Raw genomic sequence first — 23,872 nt, 5'->3', positions numbered from 1 at the left:
TTAGTTACTGCTCATGCTCCCCCTCCTTTAATGTTTATCTCTTTACTCACCCTCTTCTGAACCATGATGATGTAGCCTATGTCTGCTTCATATTTCTGAATAAAAAACCCTGCAGCGATTTGAACAAACAAAATATATATTGAAAGCTAACCTTCTCTGTCTGTTGTAACGCATATTGCAGTTACACAAGAGGTACAGTATTATGTGTATGTGAATAACTCACGTCAGAGAGTTTTGTAAAATGCAAGCATAATCCTTTACTCGGGTATCACATGTTACAGGTCATGACATCCCACTCAGACATTCATAATGAACCAGTTTATATATCCTAGATAGGTGCCCGACTAGCGCCATCTCTGGGTTGGCATTATGCCCACTATCTTAACATCTTCCTTTTCATATATAATTAGCTCGAGCACTTCATACCATTTCAATACCACAGTGAAAATACCTATTTACATTATCAACACCTTTAAAAAACATTTTTGAATATAAAACAATTCATTGTCCATCTCTTAAGAGACATAGTCTCCCGTACCGCATGGGCGGTCTTATTTTAGCCCTTGTCCTAGTGTGTCACACTGATAGCATATTGAGCACCTCTGGGACGTTGGGCACATCTGGGAGCCTCGGGGCCTCTCCTTCCTCTTCCACAGCCTCCTGAAATTGTGGAGGTACGGTCGGCAGAGATAACTGCCCTGGTGGGGTCTTCCCAGTCTCCTCTTTATGTGTACTGCCCACACCATCCAGAGGATATTCACAGTCTTCCCATGTGTCCCTCCTGTGCCATATGCTCTCCTGAACTGGGGGTATGTCCTTCCGGTTCCTTCGATACTTTTGGCCCTTTACTTCCACTTCATATGACCTTGTGCTAATGTGCCGTATGTATGTGCCAAGATGTATGTGGCATCCCTGGCGTGAGGTGACAGGAGCACTCTGACAGCTTGGCCTTGTTTTATTACAGGTCGATTTTTTGCATACTGGTCAATGTAATGTTTTGACTTATCCTGACGTGCACGTTTGTGTGCCTGAACATCCCTAATGACCTTTAGTGCGAGGAGCTTGGGAGTTGTTGGCAACAGAGAGCGAGTGCGTCTAGACAATAGGCGCTGTACAGAACTGCAGTCGAAGCCCTCTGTGGGAGTTTTTCTCCACACCAAAATGGCTTGCCACACATCTGTGCCTTTCTGTATAGCCTTTGTGATGAATGTTTGCTATTTTCACTGCTGACTCTGCGTTACCAGTACTCTGGCTGTGATAGGGTGGGGAGGTCACATGATGGAACTTCCAGGCTAATGCAAACAAAGCAAAGTCTTGGCTCGTGAACTGTGACCCATTATCCGTAACTACACCACTGTGAGGTATGCCATATCTGGTAAACTGCTGCTTACAACAGTCGATAATACAAGCGGCTGTTGTGTCAATCACTTTCTCCACTTCCCAAAAATCGGAATAGTGGTCCTCTATAATCAGAAAAGGAATGTTCTTGACTGTGAACAGATCCATTCCCACTTTAGACCAAGGATGTGCTGGTACGTCATGTGGGTGCAACGTTTTCTTTTGTTGCTTTGGTAGTTAGCATTACATATGCTTCACACAGCCACAAAGTTTATTCGGTCATGTTAGGCCAGAATACTGAGTCTCTGAGAATACTGAGAATACTGAATACTGAGTCTCTGGCTTTCCTGAGACTGGCTTTGACCCCTGAGTTCCCTGCATCGATATGAGAGAGAATCATCGGGCGTAGAGTTTCTGGCACTACTACCCTGTCGCCGTTGTAGATGACCTCTTCCTGCATTGTGAGTTTGTCTCTGTATGTCCAGTAAGTAGTCCCTCAACAGGATGGGCGTACTCTTTGAGTCCGGCCAGCCTCTTAGGATAAAAGACTGAAGCATTCGAGAAGTCTTGTCCTCTGCTGAATGAGCTTTGATAGTATCCCGTGTCTGCAGGCAGATGTTTTGACCTGTAGCATGGTTCACATCTTCAACCTCAGCCTGTAGAGCAAACCCAGTCTCATTTGTCCGATATTGCGGGTGACTAGTTGTTGGTAGTGCTGCCCTAGACAATAAATCTGCAATGTGAAGCTCTACTCCTTCTTGTATACTACCTGTAGTTGATAACGCTGAAGCTTTAGCATCATTCTTTGAAGTCGCTTCGGGGCAGACAAAATTGTTTTTTGAAGATAACCTCAAGCGGCTTGTGATCAGTGTGCACCGTGATAAAGTCCCTACCATCAAGGTATTGATCAAAACGTTCACAGGCAAATGGACACTTGTTCCGTGGGTGTCAATGTCCTTGAAGCAAATRCAATGGGCTGCCCCTTCTGCAGGAGCACTGCCCCTGGGCCCTTGTCACTTGCATCACATCGTAGGGTCACTTCCCCAGAGAGGTCATAGTACCTCAGTATTGGTTGGTTGCTTATCAATTTCTTGATTTGCTCCAATGCAGCATCATGTTGAGGAAGCCATGCCCACAGCACATTTTTATTGGTCAGCCGACGCAATGGCTCACATACGTCAGAATTTGGCTAAGTCATTTACAAAACCAAGCAGTCGCTGCACTGCTTTTGCGTCTGTAGGTGGCGGYATTTGCTGTACTGCCTCCACCTTCTTGGGGTCTGRCTTCAGGCCTTCAGCTGTCAAAATATGTCCCATGTATGGAATACTTGTGAGCCTGAGCTTAACTTTGTCTTTATTYGGCTTTAGATCCATCTCCCWTGCTCTTTGTAAGAGCGGAGTCAGGTTGTGGCCATGGCCCTGCACGGCTTCTTCCATTGTAGCACCACAGACTTATACCAGGATGTCATCAGCTATGACGCTTATTCCTGGCAGTCCCTGAAGTGCATCATGTTGCCTTCGCTGTCATTCCTCTGCAGCTGGTTTCACTCCAAAAGGTAACCTTGTCCACCGATATCTACCTTTGGGGGTCCAAAATGTGGTGAGGTAACTACTCTCTTCATCCAACCTTTCCTGCCAATACCCATTTTTTGCATCCATAACCAAAAAGATTTTTGCTTTTGCCAGGCTTGGCAGTACTTCTTCAATGGTAGGTATTTGGTAATGTGCCCTACGTAAGGCCTTGTCCAGGGCACTTGGATCGAGGCAGACTCTTATTTTGCCAGGCTTTTCCACCACAACCATGTTGCTTATCCACTTAGTAGGTTTGGTGACCTTTGTAATGACACCCTGTTCCTCCATTGAATCAACGGCCTTTAGTGTCTTTTCCTTCAGTGGAACGGGGATTCGGTGGGGAATCTTTGAACTGGTCTAACAGATTCATCCACCACCAGGTGGAGCTCCCTGGCAGAGCCCCCATCCCTTCAAAAACATCATCAAACTGTTTCAGTATTGCCTCTGAGGTGTTCAAGTCTGATGGGACMTTTTGTTTTTCTTGAGTGCTGACATGATGAACGACATGTTGGTGGTTGAGCTGTAGCAACTTAAGCGTTTCGCACATTTCTGCTGAAAGGAGAGACTTTTGCAAGGTTTTCACCACTTGGAACTTTAGAAAATATGATTCCCCATCATGATTGGCTTGTAGTTCACACTCCTCTTCTGGTGTGTGAACAAAAACGGTCAGCGTTTTGTGTGTTGATGTAGGTTGGCTAATCTTTATAGTTGCTGAGATGTCGTAGCCACTAGCCAGAGCTCCTGAAAAAAAGCACACTACTACCTTGACTGCCTGTCTGCCTCCTGCTTAGCCAATGTTTGGAATTATGATGGAAAAATAACAGTAAATCGCTAATAACACTGCATGTCTGTGTCTTGCTAGCAGTTCCACCTCTGGGCAGCCGAATGTTCTAGGCAGCCGACCATCTGTATCCTGACCGGTAACCAGAGTCTGACAATAGGCGAGTTTGTTTTGTGTGTTCATAATAATGCTGCCATATTGTAGCAAGAGATGCTGAAAAAAGAACTAGCCAATTTTTGTAATGAAAATGATCTATATTTTGACTGCCTGTCTGTGTCTTGCTTGTGTTTGATATGCTTGCCTAAATAGCTGCATGTAACTCATCAGCTAATAACATGAAATATACTGCCTTTGTGTCATGTTTATGCACAATAAAGTTTGTACGAACACGTCGATCAAGGCCTTTTGTATACAACATGATAGCTGCATGTACCCTAACATCCCTCCTGAAAAAAGAACATGACATCGCATTTGAGGAATGGAATGAATATTTAGAACATGTCAACCGTATATTTAGTGTACAACATTAAKTTTCCCYTTCCATGTCAAGGGGTCGTCACTAGTTACCACAGCCAAAAAGTCACAACAGGGGGCAGCGGAGTAATGGGAGCACTGAGTGAAGCTATGTAGGCAGCAGAGTGGGCAGCAGCTACAACATTTTTTAAATGATGCACAGAAATCTCTGTATCAATAGCCACTGCAAGTCGGGTTACAGAAAATCCGGAACTGCAGCCACTCCGTATTTAAAAACATACAGTACAAAATCTGTTCTCAACATCAACAAAACTCGATCCTCTATCTTGTTAAGTGTGTTCAGGTGTGTTGGCTGCACCCACTACTTGGCCACACCTGATCTTAATGAGTGCTTGTTTCCTTTGAAATGAGGTCCATTTAAATAGACGAAGATGAACAGCTTTGTATGAGTAAAAAAACAGGGCATACTAGCTCCATCCTGGTGGTGCAGTGGACTTATTCCATGGATAGAGAGAAGTTTATAGGTTTGAATCTCACTTATACTGTGTCACAATAAATAAATACATGTGTTTGCATGATTAACGCCTAAGGAAATTCATTTCCATGTGTCCCATCTGTGCTTGGAGTTAACCCAAAAATACGCTAGCAGTGTAATTGATCCGCTTCTGTGTGTGAATATGTTTCAAGTTTTAAGGAAGTTATTCAAAAACCTCCAAATAACCTATAATTTCTGTTCTCAGAGCATTATTAAAACCTCCCAGGAAAACTTTCAAGGAACTAGAATAAAACGTTCTCACAACCTCCCTGCAACCTAAACATTTATTTTCACTTCCGTTCTCAGAAAACTTTATTCCACTCATTCATTAAATTCTTGATAGATGACTGTGCCATTCCAACTGTTAATTAAGCAGCAGAAACATGGCAACAATGCACCCCTGTAAAATTCCTATAGAGAATGGCAGGTACTGTAAGTGTGTCAGCAGCAGAGAAAAGGTTACACTCTTCCCAGCCAAGTCCATCCATCAGACACTACCTCCTGCAATGCAACCCATCCTCAATGTGTTTTATTAACGACCACCCCATATACAATGTAGGCAGCAGCCTCTCTGAGTTAGTGACTGCTATTTAGCAGTCTGATGGCCTTGAGATTGAAGCTGTTTTTAAATCTTTCGGTCCCAGCTTTGTACTGTACTGACCTCGCCTTCTGGATGATAGCGGTGTGAACAGGCAGTGGCTCGGGTGGTTATTGTCCTTGATGATCTTTTTGGCCTTCCTGTGACATCGTATGCTGTAGGTGTCATGGAGAGCAGGTAGTTTACCCCCGGTGATGCGTTGTGCAGACCGCACCACCCTCTGGAGAGCCTTGCGGCTGAGGGTGGTGCAGTTGCCGTACCAGGCTGTGATACAGTCCGACAGGATGCTCTCAATTGTGCATCTGTAAAAGTTTGTCAGGGTTTTGGGTGACAAGCCTCCTGTTGCGCCTTCTTCACCACACTGTCTGTGTGGGGGGACCATTTCAGTTTGTCTGTGATGTGTRCGGCCAGGAACTTAAAACTTTCCACCTTCTCCACTGCTGTCCCTTCAATGTGGATATGGGGGTGCTCCCTCTGCTGTTTCCTGAAGTCCACGATCATCTCCTTTGTTTTGTTGACGTTGAGTGAGAGGTTGTTTTCCTGACACTACACTCCGACTGCCCTCACCTCCTCCCTGTAGGCTGTCTCGTCGTTGTTGGTGCTCAGTCCCACTACTGCTGTGTCGTCTGCAAACTTGATGATTGAGTTGGAGGCGTGCATGGCTACGCAGTCGTGGGTGAACAGGGAGTACAGGAGAGGGCTGAGCACACACCCTTGTGGGGCCCCAGTGTTGAGGGTCAGCAAAGTGGAGATGTTGTTTCCTACCTTCACCACTTGGGGGGCGGCCCGTCAGAAAGTCCAGGACCCAGTTGCACAGGGCGGGGTTGAGACCCTGGGCCTCCAGCTTGATGATGAGCTTGGAGGGTACTATGGTACATTGTTATCATCAGGGGAGATCCCTGTAAATCTCAGAGGCGTGCTGGTCAATAGTGTCACTGTGCGATTGATTGCGATAATTTCTAATCCCCATATTGTTATATATTTTTTCAATCATACCACTACTCCTCTGATTGGAGTAAAGAAATGGACAACAATATGTCATCTAGTGCTACTTACAGCTATTTTTGCTCACATATACAATACACTCAAATTTTGTCCACAGACTAACGCATCTTTCCCAGTACACTACCGTTTTACTATTTCCTTTTGCAATACATCCTTCTATTTTGAACCTCTCTATTTTTACAATTTCTTCTGAGATTGCCCTAAAAATAAATACTTTACCGAAGAGTATAATCTTATTTCCCAATGATTGATAATGTTTTTTCAGAACCCATCTGAACACCGGAAATGTGACCTTTTGTACAACGGGTGGGTCTAATCCTAAATGCCGATAGATTAAAATCGTATTCCGGCTAGTGTCTATTCCACAAGTTACTACCAGCTAAATTGATGATGTTAAAATGCCTATTTACTCTGTTCCATCTGACTGCGCAATCCACTGTCTTATCAGCCCAGCCAGGCAATTTATAAACTTGATCTCCACTATAAAAACCATCTAGACATTATCTACCATTTCTTTTAGACTAAAATGTAGTTTTCAACAGCAGAGATTTGTATAAACCTTGCTGTCTGTCTCTCTGACATTTGCAACATTGTTTCATTATTCAAATTTGATCTCCAGCTGTCCCGTAGTAATGAATGTGTCGGGAGTCGGGWTGAGACAGACAGGCAGGCAGCGTTTCTCAGCCAGTCGAAGTCATGAATCAGCTGGCATCATATTTTTTGATATATATAAAGAAATGTAAATTGAAAAAAGCTAGTTTGCAGCCTTTCCAGCTTCAGTTTGAAGTGATTGTGTTAGCTGTGTTGTTGGCTAGCTCCTCTGAACAACASTGTCSTGACGAGTGAGCACATTTTCTATGCCAGGCGAAATCGCGCCTCATTAGCTCATTGTTATGGATGTATCCAAATAAATGTCACTAGAAAACAGCTTAAACAAATGCAACTGCACCTACTTTGCTGTTATTCTTGCTACACTTTTTCACATGACTGTAAGTTAGCTGTAGTTGGCTATCTAGCAAGCAAAGGATAAGAACATTGCCAGCGAGTATGGCAATGGAACATTTAAAACAAATGACTGCGTCGTGTCCATAGATACAGAACAAAAGACTGAATGACTGGGTCGCGTCTCTGGCAACCGAACCGATAGAACAAATGACCAGCTGGCTTGGGTAGCAACTCTAGATTTGTGTCGGGACTATATCTTGTGAAAGGATAAAATATTATGAATAAATTCATCAAAATAACATTTTTTATGAAAATATGTAAATCATTATTTGAATATGTTGGTAACCCGTTGTATAAACGTGATAATGCCCTCGAAGCCGGTTTGGAGGATATATTGGCACGATTTACCGGCCCTCGTCTTTGTTTCTGGCCTAACAACACCCGTACCAATATATCCTCCAAACACCGGCTTCTCTGGCTTTATCACTTAAACAACCACTCCTGGACATGACTCCAAAAGCAAGCCACTGAAGGACAGTACCAAAGGAAGTAATTGATTCTGTTTCCATGTGGCAGTCTTCACAGGGATGACTGTTCAATGCCCCATATATTGAGCATTCTTTTTGTGGCGAGTATTTTACATAATAGTTTAAATTAAAAGAATGGATTGATGCACTTTAAGATTTATACTAGCCATTTTACAGGGGCAATCAGCATTTGCTTCATCCATTTTCGGACTCATAAAGTAATATGTTCCTATTGATTCTTTAAGAATTTTACTTAGAAATGCCGAATGAGCTGACTCCAAATGTCGTACGCCATCAGAACCCAAATCACTGCTCCAATGTTTGTAAACAAAGTAAAAGTAAATAGCCTCAAAACATGGTTAAACCTATAATGTTGATATCACGGATGGTCAGTCCTTGCATCCATACTGTCTGTGAATTTGAGTGTGGTTACATTTATCAAGCCCCATCCCTCGGCTTTGTTATTGTTTCAACTGCTGATTGTCACTTTAAGAAATAAATAGGTTATCATTTGGAGGCAGACAAACCAATGAATTCCTTTCTCTTTGGAGTAATTGCCTCTTCCATTTTTGAACATATATCAGGGATTTCACCATGAGGTGAATGGTCACTTTAAAACAGTTACTGAGTTAATGGCTGTGATAACAGAAAACTGAGGATGGATCGACAGCATTGTATTTACTCCACAATACTAATCTGATTGACAGAGTGAAAAGAAAGAAGMATGTACAGAATAAGCATATTCCAAAACATGCATCATGTTTGCAATAAGGCACTTAAKTTAAGCAAAGCAATTTCCTTTTTGTCCTGAATACAAAGTGTTATGTTGGGGGCAAATCCAATACAACACATTGCTGAGTACCACGCTCCATATTTTCAAGCATAGTGGTGGCTGCATCATGTTACAGGTATGCTTGCAATAGTTAAGGACTGGGGAGTTTTTCAGGATAAAAATAAGCGTAATGGAGCTAAGCACAGGAAAAATCCTAGAGAAAAACCTGGTTCAGTCTGCTATCCACGAGACACTGGGAGAAGAATTCACCTTTCAGCAGGACAATAACCCAATACACAAGACCATATCTACACTGGAGTTGCTTACCAAGAAGACAGTGAATGTTCCTTAGTGGTCGAGTTACAGTTTTGACTTAAATCTGCTTGAAAATCTTTGGCAAGACCTGAAAATTATTGTCTAGCAAGGATTAACAACCAATTTGACAGAGCTGGAAGAATTTTGAAAATAATAATAAGCAAATGTTTCACAATCCAGGTGTGGAAAACTATTACAAACATACCCAGAAAGACTCACCGCTCTAATCACTGCCAAAGGTGATTATAATGTATTAACTCAGGGGGTTGAATACTTATCTAATCAAGATATATTAGTGTTTTATTTTTATTCCACTTTAGAATTTGACAGAGTATTTTGTGTAGATCGTTGACAGAAAAATGACAATTAAATCCATTTGAATCCCACTTTGTAGCACAACAAAATGTGGAAACAAAATAGAGGCGGCAGGTAGCTTAGCGGTTAAGAGCGTTGGGCTAGTAACCACGAGGTGAAAAATCTGTCGATATACCCTTCAGCAAGGCACTAAACCCTAATCGCTCCTTTAAGTCATTCTGAATAAGAGCGTCTGCTGAATTACTTAAATAGAAAAGTTAAGGGGTGTGAATACTTTCTGAAGGCACTGTAAATATGCCTGTTTAACCTTATCTGGTTTGCCATTCCAAATAGAATGTCATATTTGTTTATCTCACATGACTTGACAAAGTATTCTCCTTGGGTCGATAGAGCCATGAATAAATATGTAAGCTGCGATATCACTAGAGAATTAATCAGTGTAACTTTCCATTTAATCAGGAGACCACATGGCAATTTCAAGTTTGTATCTTTTAGAGACCCAATCCGTAACATAGTACACTTGGGTTTTAAGGGTGGCAGGTAGCCTAGTGGTTTAAGGGCCAATAACCTAAAGGTCGCTGGTTTGAATCTCCAAGCCTGGAAATTGAAAAAAAAGCTGCTATTCTGTCCTTGAACAAGGCAGTTAACCCCCAATAACAACTGTTCCCTGGGTGCTGATGATGTGGATGTCGATTAAAGCACCTCTCTGATTCAGAGGGGTTGAATGCATTCAATTGTGCAACTGACTAGGTATCCCCTTTCCAGAGAAATGATCCAAGTCCTCAATAAGGCCTTTGAAGATTGAGGACTCAAGAGAAACCTTTTATCATCAGCGTACATTATTACTTTTGTCTCTAATCCTTTCATTTTTTGCCCCTTAATTAGATCATTAGATTTTTAGAGCTAACAGTTCAATGGCCATAATAAATAAGTATGGTGACAGAGAGAAACCTTTTTACGCCTCTTGACAATTCAAAGTTCTCAGAGAAGTAACCGTTATTTATTATTTTATATAAAGAATTGTTGTACATTATTTAATAGTTATTTTAAAAATCCAGGCACTTGATAAACTGATTCTAGACATACTGGTTCGAAGGCTTTCTCAAAATCTGCTATAAAGATTAGACCTGGTTTCCCTGCTTTCTCATAGTTTTCAATTATTTCTAGTAGTCTAATGTTTTCTCCAATATATCTTCCTTTGAGGAATGTCCGGTATTGGAAATGAGAAATTATGCAAGTAATGTTATTTGATAGTCTAAAAAACAACAAAGTAGTGCCTTTTTAATTCTATGAGAAAAACATTCTGCCAATATTTTTGTGTGTAAGGGTTATGGGCCTCCAATTTTTCCTTTGTATTGCCCCCTGGCTCCTGCTTCAGTAGGAGAGAGATCAGTCCCTATTTCTGTGTGTCTTTTTTGTGCGTATTTACCAGTAATTAAAACATAGTAGTAATGGATCTTTCAGTAGTTCCTAAATTGGAATGCCATCAAGGCCCGGGGTTTCTCCCGTCTGAAAGGAAACAATTTTCAACCATAGTTTGTCCTGTGTAATTAGGCCTCGCAGCTAGTTTAACATTATTTTTTGGGGAGAAGGATGTCACAAAACTCTGATTCATCCAGATGGCTGATTCATCCAGATCAACGCTTGCAGCGTTTTCATCTCATTAAACTAGATTGTGAGGCCACAAAAATGATTCCACCCAACGGGCAAACCGGAACAAATTTTTCCTCTTCAATCTGAGCCAGATTGACAGCGCTCTGACCCAATGAGAATGGGGGGAACCAAAGGTGGCCAACCATACATCAGTGGTGGCTAGTGCTCCCCCCCATCCCCTTGTACCGCCGCTGCTTCCTAAGGCCGTCATGACCAATATTGCTCCTCCAAACTATTCCCTTTATTGGCACTGACTAATGCAACTGATTACGTGTTTTGACAATGGATTGGAAATGGATTGGTAATTCAATGTGGATATAGTGGTGCTGGCTGAAACTGAGTTAAAGGTTAGAGACTGATAGAGATGAAGATAGAGACAAGAAAGAGCAGACAGTGGAATCCATTATTTTGGCCAAATGCCACCTGAAAAATCACAGGTCAGTTTATAGTTTTTAGATAGAGTGGAAAAAAGGCATCGTCAACATGGTTTGAAGTGACTTTGGAAGTGTGTGTGTGTGTGTGTGTGGGGGGGGTCCTTCCACACACTGTTTCGCACTCAACAATGCTAACTGGCCAATAAAACAAACCCTTGGGATACTAACACACTCGTCCATTAACTTTTAAGGTATCAATACGAGGTCAATCTGTAACTTGGACAAACTATTAGGTTCTAAATGTGTTTGTGAAACTGAAATAACACATTACCATGGGAAAAATCTAGATTATAATGTCACCTGTAAGTTTCTTATTGTTCCACATTGACATCCCTGTTTCTCTGTAACTAATTAGCTAATTAGTCATGTGTAGCGCTGCACTGCTACTGTGGTGGCACACCTGGCTTCTGAGTCACTGATAAACTCTGAATAAGGGAGAAGAGCGTGTCCTACAAATTGATTGGACGGAGACAAAGGCAGATGGTGACAAAGGCAGATGGTAGCGAATCAATCAAACTGCTGAAATGGACRTCAAAGGACTCCCCTCATCTCACTCTAAAAAAACTAAAATGTGAATAGAATGCTAATGATGCCTGGAACCTTGATTAATTAGCTAGTAATGTCAAATCTCCACCAATGAATAATTTATTTTCGATTTTTTCTCTCCATGTATTGAGATATGGGTGAATACTGTTTGTTTAGATGTCCTCAGATGTCTATTGGTGTTGAAGCCAAGGAACAAAGGCTCTTCTCTACCACCAGTGGTGACACGATACACACAGGAAGGAACCACACAAGAGTTTTGTGTATGCGTGTGTGTTCGTGTGTGTGCGCGTGTACGTGTACGTGAGATGTGTCTGTGTCAAAATCAAATCAAATCAAATTTTATTTGTCACATGCACCAAATATTACCGTGAAATGCTTACTTACAAGCCCTTAACCAACAATGTAGTTCAAGAAATAGAGTTCAGAAAATATTTACCAAATAAACTGAAGTAAAAAAAAATATTAAAAGGAAAACAATAAAATAACAATAACGAGGCTATATACAGGGGGTACCGGTACCGAGTCAATGTGCGGGGGCACATGTTAGTCAAGGTAATTTGTACATGTAGGTAGGGGTAAAGTGACTATGCATAGATTATAAACAGCATGTAGCAGCATTAACAGTGTAAAAACAAAGGGGGAGGGGGTGTTAATGTAAATAGTCCGGGTGGCCATTTGATTATGGCTTGGGGGTAGAAGCTATTAAGGAGCCTTTTGGACCTAGACTTGGCGCTCCGGTACTGCTTGCCGTGCGGTAGCAGAGAGAACAGTCTGTGACTTGGGTGACTGGAGTCTTTGACAATTTTTTGGACCTTCCTCTGACAACGCCTAGTAAATAGGTCCTGGATGTCAGGAAGCTTGGCCCCGGTGATGTACTGGGTCGTACGCACTACCCTCTGTGGCGCCTTACGGTCGGATGCCGAGCAGTTGCCATACCAGGTGGTGATGCAACCGGTCAGGATGCTCTCGATGGTCCAGCTGAACTTTTTGAGGATCCAGGGACCCATGCCAAATCTTTTCAGTCTCCTGAGGGGAAAAGGTATTGCCGTAACCTCTTCAYAACTGTCTTGGTGTGTTTGGACCATGATAGTTCATTGGTGATGTGGACACCAAGGAACTTGCTACTCTTGACCCACTCCACTACAGCCCCGTTGATGTTAATGGGGGCCTGTTCGGCCCTCCTTTTCCTGTAGTCCACAATCACCTCCTTTGTCTTGATCTAGTTGAGGGAGAGGTTGTTGTCCTGGCACCACACTGCCAGGTCTCTGACCTCCTCCCGATAGGCTGTCTCATCGTTGTCGGTGATCAGGCCTACCACTGTTGTGTCGTCAGCAAACTTAATGATGGTGTTGGAGTCGTGTTTGGCCACGCATTCATGGGTGAACAGAGAGTACAGGAAGGGACTAAGCACGCACCCCTGAGGGGCCCCAATGTTGAGGATCAGTGTGGCAGATGTGTTGTTGCCAGACCTTACCACCTGGRGGCGGCCCAACAGGAAGTTCAGGATCCAGTTGCAGAGGGAGGTGTTTACTCCCAGGGACCTTAGTTTAGGGATGAGCTTTATGGGCATTATGATTTTGAACGCTGAGCTGTAGTCAATGAATAGCATTCTCACATAGGTGTTCCTTTTGTCCAGGTGGGAAAGGGCAGTCTGGAGTGCAGTTGAGATTGTCTCTGTCTGTGTCTGCATTGTGTTGGATGGTTGGGGGATTGGCTGGGTTCTGGCATTGTCCTTTTTTCATTTGGACCGGGGTTGTTACAGTACCAGATGAGAAGGTGCTAAAATTAGTGCAGAGCCACCAATAATCAACAAGCAGATGTGTGGAGATAGCTGTTCCTCTATCTGCAGCATACAATGGTGCCTATAGTGAGGGGTAGACCTCAACATGCTTGGCAATCTGATTAGGAAAGGGCTGGGTGTAGGAGAGGGCACCAGTATACCACCAAACTATTACCATGTAACTGCAATCTCATAACTGCAATCTCATATCTAGTGAATGCAGCAAAGAATGCAGCGGGACAATTGTTCCTAGGTGAAGGTAGAAGTGAGAGTTTTGGTGTATTGTTGTTCATAGTGCCATACATTTATTTWAATTTTTTATGAAAGGATGCAGCAGGGCTAAAGAATCACACAAGAGCTCATCCAGACGTGTTGTTTGATTGATTGAGGCTGACTTACTTCCGTTTGAATGAGGTAAACAAACATACTCATTGTTCTCCTTCAGACAAATAAATCAAAATTGAAAGTACTCTCGCCAGGCCATTGACATTTTCAGACGGGAGAGGATTTAAGTCTACAAAAAGTAGAAAACTCAAAGTTTAAGTAAAAGTAAAGGCTTTAAGTAGCCTACATCAAAAAAACAGAGTTCAAATTTGATTGAGGATGTTTTTTCTTGGTCTAGTTTTTTGGAAAACAGAACAAAGCCAACATTTAATCTTCATTTTATAACATCCTCAAAGTTAGAGTGGCCAAATCCCAGAGCCAACCAGCTGAAATATCTGTCGCTGTGCCCTTGAGCAAGGCACTTAACCCCAATTGCTCCAGAGTCCTGGACAATGGTGACCCTAGCCATAACCCCACTCCCTGCAAGTGTCTCAGGGGGAGTTTTTAATCACCTCATGCTTCCTGCTTTTCTTCTTTGCTTTTTCTTCTGATTTTCAGACTCTTTTCAGTCCAGTTATTCAACATAAGTTGCAAAGGAGTGTTATAATGTAGGACGGGGCAGAGAAGAAAGGAACAGCCATTAGGCATGGTACAGTATGCCGTCAAATAGTACCTCTGAGAAAGGACGTATGAGCTCAGCGGAAAGCTGAAATGGGCAACTCACAGAATAAGTGACACGCTAGAGTAGCTAGAGTAGCTTTAACGGCCACCCCCTATTAGCCTTCTCCCATATCTGTTTGCACTCTACCTATGCTACTGCAGAAACACAATGCAAACACAATGCAAACTCAACAACTTAAAGTTTTCATTGCTCTCTTTTTAGTGGCACTGAATAAGGAATATGGCAGTGAGGTTTGAGACCTCTTAGCAGAGTGCTTGTAATTGTATTTTGTCATGTACAGGACGGTCATTGTCACTTATAACCAAACATTTTACATAAATCATCAGTCCCAAATTCTAAAACAAATTTTTTTATTATTGAAGATAATCCACTATACACTCATGTGGAATTCCCCGGGTCACTKGCAGCATTTGGAACTGTCGATCTGTGGTCAAGAACGCAGAGTTCATCTCAGCCTATGCTGCCTTTCAGTCCCTTTACTTTTTGGCCCTGACGGAGACATGGATCACCCCAGAGAACACTGGTACTCCAGCTGCTCTCTCTTCATCTGACTACGTTTTCTCTCATAGTCCAAGATCATCTGGTTATCGCGGTGGTGGCACAGGGCTACTAATTTCTCCTAACTGGAGATTTTCTCTTTTCTCCCTCTCTCATCTCCTCATTTGAATTCCATTATGTCACTGTCACTTGTACACTCAAGCTTAGCGTTGTTGTCATCTATCGCCCACCAGGTGCCCTTGGGCCAATGAGCTTGACACCTTGATAAGCTCATTTCCTGACTACGTCTCACCGCTCTTCATACTTGGCGACTTCAACCTCCCTTCTATTATTTTTTTCCAACTCTCTCTTTCCCCTCCTTGCCTTTTTTGGCCTCACCCTTTCCCAATCCCCAACTAACAAGACAGGCAATACGATGTACATCAACTTTACCAGAAGCTGTTAGCCTTCTCATTTCACTGCAACCCCCCTCCACGTTTCTGATACACCACTWTGTTTCCTTTTCTGTCTCCCTTTCCTCCAACCCTAGCCACTCAGCCCCTACCCAGATGGTCTTGCGCCGTTGCAATCTTTGCTCTCTCTCTCCCACTACTCTCTCCTCTTCTATCCTATCATCTCTCCCTTCTGCTTAATTCTTCTCCCTCCTGTCTCCTGATTTTGCCTCTTCGACCCTAGTCTCCTCCCTTTCTGCATCCTATGACTCGCACTGTCCCCTTTCCTCCTGGGTGGCTTGGCCCTCCCCTCCTGCTCCGTGCCTGAGTGACTCATTGCGAGCTCCCCACTGCCTTCTCTTCCTCAGTATCTGCGGCTAAATCCACCTTCTATCACTATACATTTGAAGCTTCTGCCTCTAACMCTAGGAAACTATTTCCCACCTTTTCCCTGCTCCTTAATCCTCCTCCCCCTCACTCCTCCCTCTCTGCCTGCGACTTTGTCAACCACTTTGAAAAGAAGGTTGACGACATCCGCTCCTCATTCACTCAGCCTATTAAGTCCACTGGTCCCACTCACACAGAACTACCCTACGCCTTGACCTCTGTCTCTCCTCTCTTTCCAGAAGAAATCATGCGACTAGTGAGGTCTGGTCGCCTGACAACCTGCCCGCTCGACCCCATCCTCTACTCCCTTCTCCAGACCATCTCTGGAGATCTTCTCCCAATCCACATTTCCTCGATCAACTCATCCCTGACCACTGGCTGCGTCCCCTCTTGACTTTAAAATKGCCCGAGTCACTCCCCTTCTCAAGAAACTAACACTCAACTAATCTGACATCAAAGACTATAAACCTGTATCCCTTCTTTCTTTTCTTTCCAAAACACTTGAGTGTGCTGTCTCTGATCAACTCTCTCGTTATCTCTCTCAGAATGAACTTCTTGACCCCAACCAGTCAGGCTTCAAGACGTATCACTCAGCCGAGATTTCTCTTCTCTGTGTCACGGAGGCTCTCTGCACTGCCAAAGCTGACTCTCTCTCATCCTCCTAGATCTATCCGCTGCCTTTGACACTGTGAACCATCAGATCCTCCTCTCCACCCTCCAGGGCTGGGTGTCTCAGGCTCTGCACACTCTTGGATTGCATCATACCTGGCAAGCCACTCCTACCAGGTGACGTGGAGAGGATCTGTGTCTGCACCACGTACCCAAGCTCTTCTCTGTCCTGGCACCCCAATGGTGGAACCAGCTTCCCCCTGAAGCTAGGACAGCAGAGTCCCTGCCCATCTTCCAAAAGTACCTGAAAGAGGTAGGGACCTCTTCAAAGAGTATCTTAAATAATCCTCCTCCTCACCTCAACCCCCCCCCCCCTTTCTAGCTCTGACTTTGTTGCTGTTAGCTACTTTATTGAGGAAAAGTGTACTTAATATGCCTGTGATATGTGGTTGTCCCACCCAGCTATCTTAAGATGAATGCATTAACTGTATGTTGTTCTGGATAAGAGCGTCTGCTAAATTACTGAAATTTAAATGTAAATACACATAATGAACATAAAAAAATGAATGCAAAAACATGACCATATTTAGTAGTCTAGTATTTATTTCTTAACTTTTTCAATTTGAAAATAAAATACATTTGGCACCTTTTCCCTCTTCTTATTTTCAGCCACGGGATGGCAGTATTGTCACACTTATTCTAAATGGCTTGAGGTCTGTTCCTGTGAAAGTAATGTACACTATGTGGCGAGAGATATCTCATCTGATCCAGTTCATCATGTATTTCCACTTCATTGAAGGTAGACTCATATGCGATATGACGTAGATGCAGAAAGTAAACAGCAAGGCTCAACTTCTCCCGTTTTGGTCCTGTGGCTACCACACTCTAACAGCGTGAAGTGAACCCATGCACAGATACTGTGTGTGACTGTGTGGGAGCAAAGTCTTGCATCTTGCTCATCTCAATATCTGTGATGCTGCTCGTGGCAATGTCATTTCCCTGAGTCTACTTTTAAGATGGAACAGATAATTTTTTTATGTTTAATCACAAATCACAACTCAATTATTACAGTAAARGAGGTTTGTGTCAATTCCTACAATGCAATGCAGATTGTCTACTTGGTATTCTCAGCAGAAATCTCTGAATAACAAAGACCTCTTCATAAACATCTTTCATTTTCATGGTTACTTTGGCAATCATTTATTAGGATATCAACTGCATTTCATTCATTTGTTATGTGCAAAAAAATTAAAACAGTTTCTGTTTCCATATCACAATTGAAAATCACATCAAAACCCCCTCCTTTAGAAGTCCACACATCAGAGGAAACAGATATTCCTAAACACCAACATTTCAATAAAATACTCTTAAAAAACATTGTAAAGTTTCTCCACAGTCGATACAGGCTACTTTTGACATAACACTGTTTTTCTTACACATGCAAAACACCCCCCCTTCTCCCTCTCCCTCCCTCTCTCTCTGTCCTTCTGTATAAATGCTTAAAGTTATTGAGTTGTAGGCAGCATACTGGCAGTGGTTGTCACCTTGGTCTTTGATGTGAATTATGATCCGGTTTGCAAACTGGTTAGTCAGTAAGTGATTTGTTTCTGAGAGGCAGTTCCAGCTGTTGCATTGCAAGGAACTGAAGTCATCCTTTGAAGAGGAACAGAGGGGAGAGTTACCGGCACTTCCTTCTTCTAGTGGCTGTGGAGGAGGCCTGTCTGATAACCAGAGGAGTGAACACAGCATGCACATGTTGCAGACTCCTCTCTTCCCTGCGCGGTCATGCTTCATTTAATACCAATAGAGTTCCTTTTTCTGCAGACCTATTCCCAAAAGAGGGTAGAATAGGTGTTGAATAACTCAAAAGAGACCTTTGGAAAACCAAGCAAACCACCAAATTAAATTAAGTTTAAAAAATACACTGTGGCACAGATACTGTAAAACCTCCCTAATCTTTACAAAATCCAATGGATTTGGAATTATAKATTTATTTGTCAGTTCACTATCTAATCTATGTGAAAGAAAGAAGTCTCCCTCTCCCTACACATGCATAGTGATAAGGGATCTGGGTAGAGGCAGCCATACCTGAGTCAGGGTTCATGGGGTCTCTGAAGCCAGGTTGACCCGTCCAGCTAGGGAGGAGCTCTGGTTTGGAGCCCGAGGCCACGCCTGCAGCCACCTCTGACCGGTCACTGTGGAGGAGATTGAGCAGGGAGTTGGTGTAAGGCTGTCCAGTGACCCCCAGGCCCTCATGGGACATGGAGTGGGGATAGGCCATGGCAGGCAGGCCCAGACCACCATGTTGCCTAGGAGTGAAGGCTAAGGGGTTGGTGCTCTCATCTGGCGAGCTGAGAGCCTGGCGGTGGCTGGAGAGAGACTCATTGGTGCTGCTCAGATGAAGGCGACCAGACACAGGGGGAAAATGGTCTTCMGACCAAGATGGGGTTGGAACAACCCACTGGCAAGATGTTGAGTCAGACTCTGAAACAGATGTGGATTTAGAAAAATACATCCACAAAGTAAGTGTCYCGAAATGTGTTAATTTTGTACATTTCACATGTCAGTGAGCACACRTTTTCTTGTTTGGTGCACACAGCATCATGATGATAGCATACAAAGTTCACTGCAAAAGAATGTAATGCCTTTTTGTATATATATTTTTTAGGGGATAGACAAGCTATGAAATTAGCAGATAAAAGTAAGTCCATAAATAACATTCCCTGCATCATTTCAACAAGAAAAATCTATATACATACACTGCTCAAAAAAAAAAAGGAACACTTAAATAACACAATGTAACTCCAAGTCAATCACACTTCTGTGAAATCAAACTGTCCACTCAGGAAGCAAACACTGATTGACAATAAATTTCACATGCTGTTGTGCAAATGGAATAGACAAAGGTGGAAATTATAAGGCAATTAGCAAGACACCCACAAAAAAGGAGTGGTTCTCCACTTCTAGTTCTATGCTTCCTGGCTGATGTTTGGTCACTTTTGAATGCTGGCGGTGCTTTCACTCTAGTGGTAGCATGAGACGGAGTCTACAACCCACACAAGTGGCTCAGGTAGGCAGCTCATCCAGGATGGCAACTCAATGCGAGCTGTGGCAAGAAGGTTTGCTGTGTCTGTCAGCGTAGTGTCCAGAGCATGGAGGCGCTACCAGGAACAAGCAGTACATCAGGAGACGTGTAGGAGGCCGTAGGAGGGCAACAACCCGGCAGCAGGACCGCTACCTCCGCCTTTGTGCAAGGAGGAGCAGTGGAGCACTGCCAGAGCCCTGCAAAATGACCTCCAGCAGGCCACAAATGTGCATGTCTGCTCAAACGGTCAGAAACAGACTCCATGAGGGTGGTATGAGGCCGACGTCCACAGGTGGGGGTTGTTGCTTACAGCCCAACACCGTGCAGGATGTTTGGCATTTGCCAGAGAACACCAAGATTGGCAAATTCGCCACTGGCGCCCTGTGCTCTTCACAGATGAAAGCAGGTTCACACTGAGCACATGAGCACATGTGACAGAGTCTGGAGACGCCGTGGAGAACGTTCTGCGGCTGCAACATCCTCAGCATGACCGGTTTGGGCGGTGGGTCAGTCATGGTGTGGGGTGGCATTTCTTTGGGGGGCCGCACAGCCCTCCATGTGCTCGCCAGAGGTAGCCTGACTTGCCATTAGGTACCGAGATGAGATCCTCAGACCCCTTGTGAGACCATATGCTGGTGCGGTTGCCCTGGGTTCCTCCTAATGCAAGACAATGCTAGACCTCATGTGGCTGGAGTGTGTCAGCAGTTCCTGCAAGAGCAAGGCATTGATGCTATGGACTGGCCCGCCCGTTCCCCAGACTGAATCCAATTGAGCACAATCTGGGACATCATGTCTCGCTCCATCCACCAACGCCACGTTGCACCACAGACTGTCCAGGAGTTGATGATGCTTTAGTCCAGGTCTGGAGGAGATCCCCTCAGGAGACCATCCACCACCTCAGCATGCCCAGGCGTTGTAGGGAGGTCATACAGGCACGTGGAGGCCACACACACTACTGAGCCTCATTTTGACTTGTTTTAAGGACATTACATCAAAGTTGGATCAGCCTGTAGTGTGGTTTTCACTTTATTTTGAGTGTGACTCCAAAATTCCAGACCTCCATGGGTTGATAAAATTTGATTTCCATTGATCATTTTTGTGTTGATTTTTGTTGTCAGCACATTCAACTATGTAAAGAAAAAAGTATTTTATAAGAATATCTCATTCATTCAGATCTAGGATGTGTTAATTATAGTGTTCCCTTTATTTTTTTGAGCAGTGTAATATACATACATATATATGTACATACATACAGTTGAAGTCGGAAGTTTTACATACACCTTAGCCAAATACATTTAAACGCAGTTTTTTAACAAATTCCTGACATTTAATCTAGTAAAAAATTCCCTGTCTTAGGTTGTTAGGATCACCACTTTTTTTCAGAATGTGAAATGTCAGAATAATAGTAGAGAGCATGATTTATTTCAGCTTTTATTTCTTTCATCACATTCCCAATGGGTCGAAGTTGCAACTACTCAGTTAGTATTTGGTAGCATTTCCTTTAAATTGTTTAACCTGGGTCAAACGTTTCGGGTAGCCTTCCACAAGCTTCCCACAATTAGTTTGGGAGGAATTTTGGCCATTCCTCCTAACAAAATCTGGTGTAACTGAGTCAGGTTTGTAGCCTCCTTGCTCGCACATGCTTTTTCAGTTCTGCCCACCAATTTTCTAGGGATTGAGGTCAGGGCTTTGTGATGGCCAACTCCAATACCTTGACTTTTGTTGTCCTTTAGCCATTTTGCAACAAACTTTGGAAGTATGCTTTGGTCATTGTCCATTTGGAAGACCATTTGCGACCAAGCTTTAACTTCCTGACTGATGTCTTGAGATGTTGCTTCAATATATCCAAATAATTTTCCATCCTCATGATGCCATCTATTTTGTGAAGTGCACCAGTCCCTCCGTCAGCACAAGAACCCCCACAACATGATGCTGCCACCCCGTCGTGTTACTTCACGGTTGGTGGTGTTCTTCGGCTTGCAAGTCTCCCCCTTTTCCACAGACATAATGATGGTCATTATGGCCAAACATTTATATTTTTGTTTCATCAGACCAGAGGACATTTTCCAAAAAGACGATCTTTGTTCCCCATGTGCAGTTGCAAACCGTAGTCTGGCTTTTTTATAGCGGTTTTTGGAGCAGTGGCTTTCTTCCTTGCTGAGGCGGCCTTTCAGGTTATGTCGATATAGGACTAGTTTTATGTGGATATAGATACTTTTGTACCTGTTTCCTCCAGCATCTCACAATGTCCTTTGCTGTTTTTCCGGGATTGATTTGCACTTTTCGCACCAAAGTACGTTCATCTCTAGGAGACAGAACGCCTCTCCTTCCTGAGCGGTATGACGCTGCATGGGTCCCATGGTGTTTATACTTACGTACTATTGTTTGTACAGATGAAACGTGGTACCTTCCGGCATTTGGAAATTGCTCCCAAGGATGACCAGACTTGTGGAGGTCACCATGTTTTTTCTGAGTCTTGACTGATTTTTTTGATTGTTCCATGATGTCAAGCAGAGCACTGATTTTTGAAGGTAGGCCTTAAAATACATCCAACTGTACACCTCCAATTGACTCGAATTATGTCAATTAGCATATCAGAAGCTTCTAAAGCATGAACATAATTTCTGGATTTCCAAGCAGTTTGAAGGCACAGTTAACTTAGTGTATGTAAACTTCTGACCCACTGGAATTGTGATACAGTAAATTATAAGTGAAATAATATGTCTGTATAACAATGTTTGAAAAATACTTGTGTAGGCACAAAGTAGATGTCCTAACCGACTTGCCAAAACTATAGTTTGTTAACAATACATTTTTGGAGTGGTTGAAAAACGCGTTTTAATGACTCCAACATAAGTGTATGTAAACGTGCACATTTAACTGTATACAGTGCATCGACTTCCGCCGACTTCCGCCGAAGTTGGTCCCTCTCCTTGTTCGGGCGGGGTTCGGCGGTCGACGTCACCGGCTTTCTAGTCACCACCGATCCATGTTTCATTTTCGTTTTGTTTTGTCTTCATTGTACACACCTGGTTTCCATTCCATAATCATGTTCCTTATTTAACCCTCTGGCTTCCCCTTTTGTTTTGTGCGTGCTTGTGGWTTGTCAAGTGGTTCCGTGTACATGTTMTGGATTGTTTATGTTTATCCTTGTTGGATTATTGTTGATATAGAGTAAAGATCGTGGCTTTACTCATACCTGTGTTCTGCGCCTGACTCCGCTTCATTCCATTTACCTGGAACACTGACAGAATCACGCACCTWAAGAATGGAGTCAGCAGGTGCACCCAGCCATCCTCTACCAGTGGAGGAGCGCGTCCAGCAGCACGTGACTATGTTACAGAGTCTCGGTACTGCCATGGATCGCGTGCTGCAAACTATGGAGAGATGGGAGAGAGGGGGTTTTCCGGCAACCCCATCATCATCACCCCCGCTCCCACAACAACCTCCCTCGACTCCACCCCTTCTTCACCAGCACCCAGTGGAATTCGGCTATCGCTCCCGGGGGTATATGACGGAACGGCTGCCGGGTGCCAGGGGTTTCTTCTCCAGCTCTCCAGCTCTACCTGGCAACAGTTCGGCCGGCTCCTTCGGGACGCGAGAGTGTGAACGCCATCATCTCCTGTCTGACGGGTAAAGCACTGGAATGGGCCAACGCCATCTGGGGAAGAGAAGGACCGGCGTTAGACGATTACGAAGATTTCACCCRCCGCTTCCGGGCGGTTTTTGATCATCCACCTGAAGGGAGAGCGGCGGGGGAAAGACTATATCATCTCAGACAGGGGATGAGGAGCGCACAAGAGTTAGCGCTGGACTTTCGCACTCTGGCCGCCGGCGCGGGATGGAATGAGCAGCCCTGATCGACCACTACAGGTGTAGTTTACGCGAGGATGTTCGCAGGGAGCTAGCCTGCAGGGACACCACCCTTAAACTTGACCAGCTGGTGGACCCTATCCATCCGGCTGGATAACTTGTTGGCCTCCCGCGGACGTCCGGATCGGGGTCCRTCAGTTCCATCCCCCAGCACTTCCGATCCAACACCGATGGAGCTGGGAGGTGCTGCTATGAGGGGGACCGGAGGGGGTTCCATTCCCTGCACCACCTGTGGCCGCAGAGGGCACACTGCTGGTCGGTGCTGGGGAGGTTCCCCAGGGAGTCGAGGTAGCAGGCGGAGCGCTGGTGGATCATCCCAGGTGAGTAGGCACCCGACTCACCCAGAGCTCCCTGTTGCGCACATGTGGTTGTTTATAGAATTTCCTGAGTTTTC

General features: G+C 43.9%; 1 protein-coding gene across 2 annotated transcripts in view; it reads right to left on the bottom strand.

Moving 5' to 3' along the window:
• Window positions 1–17,101: 17,101 nt before the first annotated feature.
• LOC111965654 (transcription cofactor vestigial-like protein 2) overlaps window positions 17,102–23,872 on the bottom strand; it is a 17,412-nt gene continuing 10,641 nt past the window's right edge. The window contains exons 3-4 of one of the 2 annotated variants that reach the window (XM_023989839.2): window positions 18,609–19,004; window positions 17,102–18,394 (exon numbers count right to left, since the gene is read on the bottom strand). In XM_023989839.2, the coding sequence (XP_023845607.1) occupies window positions 18,384–18,394; window positions 18,609–19,004 (407 nt within the window). In that variant the 3' untranslated portion in view covers window positions 17,102–18,383. The remainder of the gene's footprint in view (window positions 18,395–18,608; window positions 19,005–23,872) is intronic. The other variant, XM_023989838.2, reaches the window with a different exon arrangement.

The sequence above is a fragment of the Salvelinus sp. IW2-2015 genome, linkage group LG6.2, assembly GCF_002910315.2.
Source record: "Salvelinus sp. IW2-2015 linkage group LG6.2, ASM291031v2, whole genome shotgun sequence".
NCBI lineage: Eukaryota > Metazoa > Chordata > Actinopteri > Salmoniformes > Salmonidae > Salvelinus > Salvelinus sp. IW2-2015.
Note: the sequence above shows the minus strand (reverse complement) of the source record. Positions and strands in the feature narration are given on the sequence as shown.